Consider the following 10,578-nt stretch of genomic DNA (forward strand, 5'->3'; position numbering starts at 1 on the left):
ATTTTTCATCTTAAAATTTCACTTTTTATTTTGTGAATGTTTCCATGTTCATGCTGAGACATAATGCTTACTATGTAATCACTGCTTTCTGTTCCATTGTGCTAATAAGCTAACTTGCTTGTTCATTCTTCCACTGCTAAATAATTTCTAAGTTTCCCACTTTTCTTAAATATGTGGCTATATTCACATTTCTGAGATCTTGTAAAGGTATTTTCTTTTTCAAAAATAATTTTCTTGGGCTAAATCACTGATGTGTTATTATTGCATCAAAAGTTATTAATATTTGTATAAGCCTTCCTATCTATGACCAAATTTCTCACCTAAAGGACTTTACAGGGTACACTGCATGTATTCTGAGTTTAGAAGGAGTTTGGGGCATGAAGGGGGGGGGCAGGCAAGGTCAGAGGCACTGAGGAGGACAGGAAGGTGACTGCCATTATCCTGGCAAGAGATGCTGTATATCTCATCTAGAATGTGGCAGTGTGTTTATAAAAGGAAATGAATACAATAAATATTTAGGCGGTGGATTTGACAGGCTTGATGACGAGGGGCGGGGGGAACAAGGAAGACCGGGGGATGAGTTACTGGGTTTTTGCAACTCGGGAGCTGGGTGGGCTTGAGAGGTCGGGAGGAGAGCAGGGTACTGCGGGCACTGTGTCCCCAATCCCCAGCACAGTGGCCGGGACCTGAAGGCACTCCATACACGTTAGTGGCACGCATGCTTCATGGACACATGAATTAGCGAGTGCTGCAAACTGAACGAGCATTCCTGTTGCCCAAAGCCTCGCAAGCACCTGGCTGGCTGTTCGCTGCTTTTATCTCAATAAGATATTTTAAAATCGGGACTCATGAGAGCAAGGAGGTGAGAGAATTAGGAAAGAAACTGTGGAAAAGAAGAGAATCCAAAGTCAAAACTCAGGATTTCAGAACAACCTGATCCTCCCCTCATAGAATTAGGCAATTACTTTACAAGGTCAGTCTTACGCCGACTTCTGTAGGTTTAACTATTCCTTACAGAAAGCTGGTGCCCCCTGATCTCTGGCTGCTAACTCCACATCCCTAGATTCGGAATGAAGTAATGGCTCTGCTCTGCTGACCTCAGTGTTTCCCCTGAGGGACTGAGCAGGTTGTTCCCGAAAGCTCCCTGCTCTGAGTTCCAGTCCTGCAGAGGGCCCACAGCCGCCACAGGAGTCTGGAGCCCGAGGCCCCCCAGGAGGATTCCCAGACAGCCCTCTGTCTCCAGCTGCGCTCTGGGGACTCTGAACCTTAGTTACGTGATTGTGACTTGTGTTTATGTTTTTATATCAAATTTTGTCACTTTGGGTTACTGTATTTTTCTGTGCTTACCTTATATCCCCTGGAGGGCACAAGCCATGTCTATTTTTTATTTTTTATTTTTCATAATTCCCCAAGAGGAAGGTATAATGTTTAATGTAAATTGAGGACTCGGCAACTACTGATGATTGCCCAACTGTAATTACTAAGTTGAAGGAAATAAAAGGCACCACGTATCTTGTTTTAGGAAACAAAATGTTTATTGAAATGGTGTGTAGATAAATTATCACCAGCATAAAACTGTTAGTGAAGTTTTCAACATGGGTTCTTTTTTCTCAAGTGCAGCTTTACGAGTCCATTGTCCCACATGAAAAATATATTTTATATGTTCAGATAAAGTCCTTTAAAAAAGTAAATCACTTTTGAAATGGTCTTTTAAATGTCTCCAGCCTATGACCAAAATAAAAATATATTAAAAAGATATCATTGTCTCCATTTAAAAAGAATTAAATATAAATATTAGGGGCAATACATATGGAAGAATACTTAGGCATCTGAAATGCTAGAATTTACTCCTATTTTATTAGGATGTACTAAAAATATGTACTTACTATTTAAAAATCACTGAGGCAAAATGACATGTGATCATTAAAATGTAAAAAATTTGGCAATTATTTCCTATACACCTAGGAAATATGCTAAAATGTTATCTCATCAAATAAACAAATTTTAAATGACTCTGAGTTCTGTAATTTTGGAATACAATCCAAAGTAAGTTATAATTTCCACTTAAGGCTAAATATCCTTAATGTCAGACAAACTTGATAAATATGGTAAGAGAAAATGAGAAGGAACTTCCAGAAAAGTTTCTGAAACTTTCTGGGCCACTAGGAATGAACAGTTTGTTCTCGGGCAAAGTGATTTATCTCTCTTCTATCTCAACAAGGTGCTCCGGTCTGACCTGTTTGGCTCCCCCTTGGTGCTGCTGCTGCCCTTCACTGGCCAGTCTGTTGAACGGAATGATCTTCATGGTGGTTTTCTTCATGGAATACCAACGAGATTTCCAAGTGGCCCAAATGATGCCGTTATCATAACCATTAGGTGTAGATGCCTTTGAGTAAGTGCCACCTAAGACAAATTGTAGATGGGCATGTCATTGCTCTTGGATTTCCTTACCTTGGAGAGTCTGTAAAGAACTGCCAATCATGATGCCCACTGTCACATCAAATTTATAGTGTTATCAACTAACTGAAAATACCCCTGAAGATCCCTAAAATTTCAATTTACAATTATAAATAAATGGATTATTAAACAATCCCTTACCTCTGTGTTGTACTGTCTGGTCACAGTCATACTTTAAATATATTCACTACTCACAGCGCTAGAACCTAATTTCCCCAGCTGGTCTCTCTGCCTGAGCTTAGCCATCCTGATTCAGCTACTATGGACCATCTTACTGCAGGGAGGTTAGAATGGCAGGAGTCACAGTCCCTGATCAGGTGGTTTCAGGTCATCTGAAAACACAACTGCACTGGAAAGTAGGAGGACTTTAGAAAACGGTCTGGAATGTTATTCACATCTCCATTATAAAGTGGAGATGAGGTTGATTTGCCTTTTCCTTGCCCAGAAGCACCAGATCTCATGTAATTTTGTAAGGGAATGTCTGAGTCCAATACTGGTGGGCACCCCAGGCTATGAACATGGCTACTCTGGGTCATAGGGATCAAACACCTTCCCTGAGAATTTCTTCTAATTATATGGTTTGTGGGTGCAAAGATAAGTTATGTAAAAAATGTTGTGAAAACAAAAAGGTAGATTTAAATCATTTTTAAGAGGATTTTAAGCCATCTATTGGCTAGGACAATGCCCTGAAGAGGTAAGATTGCTCATCTTAATGGATCTTCTGGCATCAGTAGGGTTTCCCCTACTAACTGTTGGGTAGTGACAATAGTTTGTCAGTAAGTAAAATCAGTGTTCGTAACTACTCCAGCCTTACAGCAAACTGTAGCTTGTCTTCCCCCATCCTAAAGGAAGTATCTAGACTCATAGGCTGAACTCCTGCTCAAGCTTCCATGGACCCCTGCTCTTACCAACAATTTCCTGCTCTTTACTCCATTCCTCCACACACTGGCTTACTGCTCACTGGTTATCTCTGATACACCATTCACGTGAAGCTGACCCAAGCTAATGTGTTAACAAGCATAAATATGGTTAGTCTATCCAGATCCTATATGTGGTAAATCTGGAGGAGATACCATAACCCAAAGTGTCAACTCTGATGGTGGTAATTCCAGGTGCAATGACAAACCACTGGCTATTTTGCAGCAGGTGGATTTCTTGTCAAGGGACCAATTTCAGGTATAATTCTGATTTAAAATAAAGAACTACATAATAAGCCCCCTAATACCTTTACTAATTATTTCTCATTTCCTTAAATCTATTTGTACTTTTTATTAAAATATAGACTATACACTAAGTCATATATGTAAGGAAGAAAGCCATACCTTGGTAATAAACTCCATTGAGGTGGCCAGCATGACACTTGTTCATCCACCAACCAGATCCGTCCTGTTCAGCACAGTTACCTTCAAACTTATCATTGTCATTGTCCCAGGTACTGAACTGCATGCCATTGTGGGATGTGAAAAACTTGTCACTAGGATCATCACCAAAATCAAAGCCATCAAACGCATCTCCAGCATCTCCACCAATGAAGTAGGCATATGTCAGGCGGTACTTGTCGCTTTCAGGCCCCACCTTGAACATGGCATAGTCCGCAGTACTATAAAGAAATAGAGACATCGTATCTTGAGCCTCAGTAGGGATCTCAGAAGGTCCCTCTTCCATAAAATAATTGTTTGGAATTTTTAACGTTGCTTCTTAAGTCTGAAATTTGTTCATTGAATTAAGTTTTCTGCAAATTTGGCAGGAGGCAATGGCTATATCATCAGCACCACTTAGGATGGGTCTAGAAGCCTTCAGAGTGTTTCAATGAAAACTAAAAACTTTAGCCATTTTAATGCTTACTGCCTATGGTATCCTAATATCAAATCCAGATGTGTGGATGAATCTGACTAATTTTATATTTTCACTTTTATCTAAATGGTTAGCATTGTTCACACAGTTATCATAAACAGCAGTAATTAGCTGACAGTGAGTGACTGTTAATGCACCAGTTTCGAAGGAGCTAGAGTCCCTTTGGCTGTTCATACAATCTGAAGGGTGAGGTCCCAAAGGAATTTTTCTTTCCCAAGGTAATGTGCTGGTGGCAATAAGGATGGCTTCCTAGAGCATCACATAAAAGAAGTGGTCCCTGTGTGGCCCACAAAATGAGCTGGGGGATCAGAGAGAGATTCTCCCCAGGAAAAAAAAATTATGAATGAGGGCCAGATTCTATGGAGTGCAGGGAAGAATGGGCCTTGGTAGATGGACAGAGATTGCCAGAAAATATTTAGCTTCTTCACTGGTCTCCAGTGCTTATGAAATGGGAGATGTTCTCACAGAGCAGATCTACTGACTGTGGCACTTTCTGGGTGAAAATTTGAAAAACAAAAATATGTGTTTGGACACAAAACATATTTTATTATCTCATAGACATAAAAAGAGAGTTGGATATTTTTCTGAATTTTCATTAGGTATATGTACAATGTTCAAAGCCCCCAGATAGCTCTGAGCATAGAGGAGCTAGCTGATTTAATTTTAAGGTAGCCAGGAAATCTGAAGAGGCTGGGTTCACTTTTCAACCAAGATAGTTTTAAGAAGATGATCTATAGAGTCAAACTACCTGAGTTCAAATCCAACCTTTACCACAGACGAGTAATATGACCTTGGGTAAGTTAAATCTGTAAAATGAGATTAACAATGTTACCTGCCTCATGAAAGAGTTATTAGGAATAAATTAAATTATAATGTCATGCTCGATTTCTGATAAATATTAAATGCTCAGGAAATGTCAGCAATTATTCCGTATGGTTCCAGGGTAAAGAGATTGTACCAAAATACTCAGATCCAGCCTGGATCGGACCCATCTCTTTGGGCTGCCTCAAAAGCAAGTTGACTTCTGGGAGAAACGGCTGGATGTGCTCTTTGCATTTGTCAGGCTGGCTTTGCCATTGGTCTATTGATGGTTGGAAAGCGCACATTCCAGTTAAGTCTTTCTAAACAGTACCTGGTTCTGCCACTCCAATCCTCCAACTGCACTCTTAATACATATGGGATGGCCGACTGTGTGCTTATCAAATGAATCTTCTCATTTCCCAGCCAAAATTCTGTGGTGCCCGTAGGAGAGAGATGTCCAAACCCTTCTTTGTATTGAATCCAGTTTCTCTTGAAATTCTCACTGCCATCAAGCCTCTAATTACACAATTGCGTAGGCAAAAGGAGAGAACAGGGTTACCAGTGTGCATAAAGAAAGTGTTATAAACATATGTTGAAAATGTGATCCCATCATTTACTAACTATATGACCTTAGTTAAGCTGCCTCAGTTTCCTCACCTGTCAAATAACCATAATGATGCTTATTTCTTAGGATTATTATAGAGATTCCATGAGAGGAGAAATTCTTAAAGAGTACCTGGCACATGGTTAATTCTAAATTAGTGGTAGTTTTTAAAAGACACTTAGAGGATTTCAGAACTCCAGCCTGATATTGCTGATTCTTGTACCGATGGTGGAAAGGTCAACTCATTGTTCGATCTATCTGCCAACCAGAGCTTCCATCACCAGCCCCTCTGAGCACCCCCTGCAGGATTAGTTGTAACTCATTAGTGGTCAGAGGTAAACAGGGAAAACGACTGCAGCAACTGCCAGGGACTGGCAGACAGGAAACAGAGGGTCCTTGTCTTGAAAGAGCCCAACTGTATTCTCTGGGGGACTTCATCATTTTGTAATTGGCAGCCATAGGTCTTGATCTAACTGATGAAACAGGTCCCTTCCAGCTTTATTTTGTTTTTGTCACTATGGTTGTGTGACTATGTGGTATCATGTGTAGACAGCAGCAGCGCCAGCATAGGAGAGAGTCAAAGCACAGACTCTGAAATCAAACTCCCTGGGTTCAAATCCTGACTCTGTTACTTACTAGTTAGTTATGTGATCTTGGGCAAGTTACTTTACCTCTTGTACCTAAGCTTCCTCCTCTGTAAATAGAGGTAATAATCGTATGTACCTCACAGGGAAGTCGCAAGGATTCATTGAGTTGATGCTCACGAGGTGCTTAGAAAAGTATCTAGGGTAAGGCAGATGCTTATCTGAGTGTTTCTTAAACACACAGGGTGAGGGGGGAAATACCTTCTGAAGCACAGTCCATCCATTTCCATTTTTATCAATTTCACAGTAGACTAAGAACTGCCGCTTAGTTGTAAGAGGTTTGATAAAGTAAAGCCCACTCTCTTTGGCTCCCTTATTGGCAATATCTTGACAATCTGAAGAAGGAGAAGAAGCTTACCCTGGGGTCCGAATTCAGGTAAGACTGCCCCAGCCTTGAACATGAGCTTTTAACAAGTTACAAACTATTCATTTCCCACAAAGCATTTTCTTACTTCTCACATCATCATTCCTTTCAAACTATCTTTAGCTACTCAAGAAAAGTCGAGGCAATTGGCTACTTTAGAGTTAATGCCTAGGCACTCTTAAAATTATTCCTATACATCCCAAAACATGAAACCTCCTTTGCTTGATACATTAGCTTTGATGAAGGGAACCCCCATATCGGCCTGTCACTTACCTTTCCCTGTTGTATCACGTATTTGCACTGTGTCTTTGCAAGGCTCTTGACACTGTCCTTCAAGTTGGATTACTTTCTGTTTCAAGGTAATGATCTTCTGATTATTTGAATTATATATGTCCTGCAAAAACCTATAAGCAGAAGAATAAGATAGCAGAGCATTCCCTTCAGGGCTGTAATTTTGTATTTTCATTTAAAAATACCACCTTATCTTTTCAAGAATTACTCCTGATAAGTTACCCCATTTCTTGGGAAAACAATAAAATTATGTTACTTAATTGAGATGAATTACATTTCTAAGGTTTCTGGAAAAGAAAAAACAAAGTCCTTGTCCACTACAATGCCACGTCATTCAACAGTGGTCATTCTGATTTTTACCATGTGTATCAAAGAGCCTGGTTAATCGGGAGACTGCCTGATGGCCGTTCTTTGGACTGGATATTCTTAAAGAAAAGGCTCCGTTCAGTAATTCACATGTGATGAATTATGCTTTTCACTTGCAGATCTCCTGAGGACCTATTTAAGGTCTATGATCTATAACTTACATGGAGAAAGTTTCGGGGACATTATCTCACATACAATTGAACAACAGACACTTTCCCGACCTTCTCAATGTTTCTATTTACAGATCTTTGGGAAAAGGCTGGGGTAGTAAAAAAACCCCACTTTTGTAGTTTTTCACAGGATTGTTTGTACATATTCAGAAATGATAGAAAACTGTCTACGTTGCACAGACTGTTGTGTCTTTTGGCGCAGAAGGAAAGAAAAAGCATTTGATTTTTTCTCTACTGTACCTTAGAAAATTTCTGCACAGCAGTCTCTTCCACTTCAGTGATGGGCAAATATAATGCAACTTATAATGCTAATAAGAATCACAACAATTATAATCATGGCCCTCTAATACCAGAAAGGGGAGAAATCCCTCCTGGGCCACTTCTCCCTAGCCACCATTCGTTACTATTTTTTATGCTGCTTTGAAAACAATTTAGGGGGAAAAAATTGAGGAAGAAACTAAAACTGCATCTGAGACCCTTGTTCAGGAAGTTGATGAGTCTCTGGGAAGTTGTTAATGGGGACATTTTACTTTCAAGTGAAGGGAGGAGAGAACATAAAAGCATATTCATTGTGCCATGATCAACACATGGCTTTATAATGTTACACTTAGTCTCTTAACTTTTGTAGCCAATATCCTTCCTATGCCTCTGCTTGATAATTCCTCACTACCAATTTGTTGACAATCTTATAAAGAGAATTTTAGTTTCCGCACCTGAATTCCCATTTGAATGTATGTTTTAAGACAGATGGGGTTGGGGGAGCATTTTGATAAATATGGTCACAATAGCATTTGAAGACGTCTAGAACACCTTTCTCCCACATGATTATTAAAAATCAGCTTTAACCCAGTACAATACATATTGCACTAAAAATGCTATCTCCATTGCATTCCAGATGGTCAGGCATAATTACAGTTAAATATTAAAAACGGGGGGAAAAGACTAATTCCACCAAAGTTTGCAAATATCTATAAAAACTAAATTGCTCTTGCCTGGCCAGTGTGGTTCAGTGGTTGAGAATTGATCCATGAACCTGGAGGTCACATGGTTTAATTCCAGTCACAGCACATGCCCAGGTTGCAGGCTTGATCCCAGTAGGGGACATGCAGGAGGCAGGCGATCGATATTTCTCATCGATGTTTCTATCTCCCCCTCCCTCTCCCTTCCTCTCTATGAAATCAATAAAAACATATTAAAAAACAAAAAATTAAATCACTCTTGGAGAATAAGTTTAAACAAAACTACTTACCGAATATTTGATTCATGTGATATAATCAATGATTCAAATTTCATAATATCTTCCATAATTTTTTTGGATTCCTTAGTAGCAGCTTCTATCTTACCTGCAATATGAGATCAGAGACAGAAATGCTTAGGCAAATAGAATCATTAAAACAACAGCAAAAGAACTTTACAAATTATTTTCTCAGTCAGTGGTATTTAGTTCCTCACTTGGCCTTGGTGGGCTATCAGGATCGTAGTTGATTTGGATGATTTTGATCAGTTCTTTGGCTGCTAATGTTTCGTTTTCCACTTGAGCTAAGACTTCTTCCAAAGCCCGTAGATCCTTGTCTACTTCAGTTTGGTAGTTACTCAGGAAATCTGCAATTCCGCATGTAGTTGGGCAAAAATTACCCTGAAAATACAACAGAGCGATTTAAAATCTTGATGAAAGCTACTCTTAAAATCTGTGGATAAAAACAGGTAAAAGTTAGACTATGTTCAAAAACAGAGTTTAAAATGACAAACAATATTTGTGAGAGAGTTCCTTTTCCCCTCTCGCCCTCTGCAATCCAAACACAAGGAGAAACATTAAAACTACTTACAAATCTTTCATCTAAGATGCAGCAGTTGTCTCTGGTGGCAACATACTAGAGGAGAAAAATACAGACATTTCACTAGTGTATCATATATTTTCTTATTTTTCAGCTTTCCATTGAAAACAAATATGTCTTGTGGAGAGCACACTTACTGCTAGGCATGTTGAAGAGAGCAATAAAAGGGTATAGAAGTAGAGAATTAAACTCCGGGGGTGCAAGGACCAACTCATGATGTCGGGGTGCCCTGTAAGTATCAGCACTGTGGCCTCTGGGGCTCCGGTTGTCCCTTTATGTGAGCTCTGAGGGTGGCCAGGACGGCCTGCGAGTGGCTGGAGCTGGTCACGGGCCTTCCCGGGAGGCGGAGGGTGTCTTTCCCGTCTCTTTCCCTCATCCTGGCCTGGGCTCAGTCAGGTTCCCAGATTTTACACGCAGGTTTAGGCTCCTCCTTTTGGCCCAGATCAGCCTTTCTCCTCTTCAGCCGACTCACCTGCAGCGGCCGGTGAAGCCCTGGCCGTTGCGCGGAGGAGGGGGCTGGGGGTTGCATGATGCAATCTCTTCCAGGGCTGGGCTGCGGGAGCAAACACAAGGGCTGGCCTCTGCCAGAGCAGACCCAGCCGGCCCGCCTCCACCCGGGAACCCGGCTCAGCCTTAAGATGGAGCCTGGTGCCACAGCCCAAATTGCCGAAAGCTCTTTCTTAGCCCACGGATTAGGTAACATAATTATTTTTAACCTGTGGCTATGGCAGGAAGAGACTTTGCTTTCTACCAGGTCCCAATTTGTTAGTATTCCCAGAAACAAATGACACTGGAAATATATTCCTGCCCCTCTGTGTTGACCGTTACCTCTCTTTCTTTCTTTCTTTCTTTCTTTCTTTCTTTCTTTCTTTCTTTCTTTCTTTCTTTCTTTCTTTCTTTCTTTCTTTCTTTCTCTCTCTCTCTCTCTCTCTCTCTCTCTCTCTCTCTCTCTCTCTCTCTCTCTCTCTCTTTCTTTCTTTCTTTCTTTCTCTCTCTTTCTCTCTCTCTCTCTCTCTTTCTTTCTTTCTTTTCTTTAAATTGAGATATAATTGACACATAACATTATATTAATTTCAGGTGTACAACATCTTGATTCGACATTTGTATATATTGCAAAATGATCACCACAATAAGTCTGTCACCACACGTAGTTATACAATTTTTTTTTCTTGTGATAAGAACTTTTACAATT

General features: G+C 40.2%; 1 protein-coding gene across 1 annotated transcript; it reads right to left on the reverse strand.

Moving 5' to 3' along the window:
• Positions 1 to 1,519: 1,519 nt before the first annotated feature.
• FGG (fibrinogen gamma chain) lies at positions 1,520 to 9,915 on the reverse strand. Its single transcript, XM_016197802.2, has 10 exons — positions 9,859 to 9,915; positions 9,378 to 9,422; positions 9,004 to 9,187; positions 8,801 to 8,894; positions 6,998 to 7,128; positions 6,562 to 6,695; positions 5,444 to 5,628; positions 3,780 to 4,057; positions 2,237 to 2,403; positions 1,520 to 1,725 (listed from the first exon to the last, which is right to left on the reverse strand). Exons 1-10 carry the CDS (start codon positions 9,913 to 9,915, stop codon positions 1,711 to 1,713), a joined length of 1,290 nt encoding a protein of 429 aa, XP_016053288.2. The 3' UTR covers positions 1,520 to 1,710.
• Positions 9,916 to 10,578: the final 663 nt, after the last annotated feature.

Source organism: Miniopterus natalensis, chromosome 4 (genome assembly GCF_054644295.1).
Source record: "Miniopterus natalensis isolate mMinNat1 chromosome 4, mMinNat1.hap1, whole genome shotgun sequence".
Classification (NCBI taxonomy): domain Eukaryota; kingdom Metazoa; phylum Chordata; class Mammalia; order Chiroptera; family Miniopteridae; genus Miniopterus; species Miniopterus natalensis.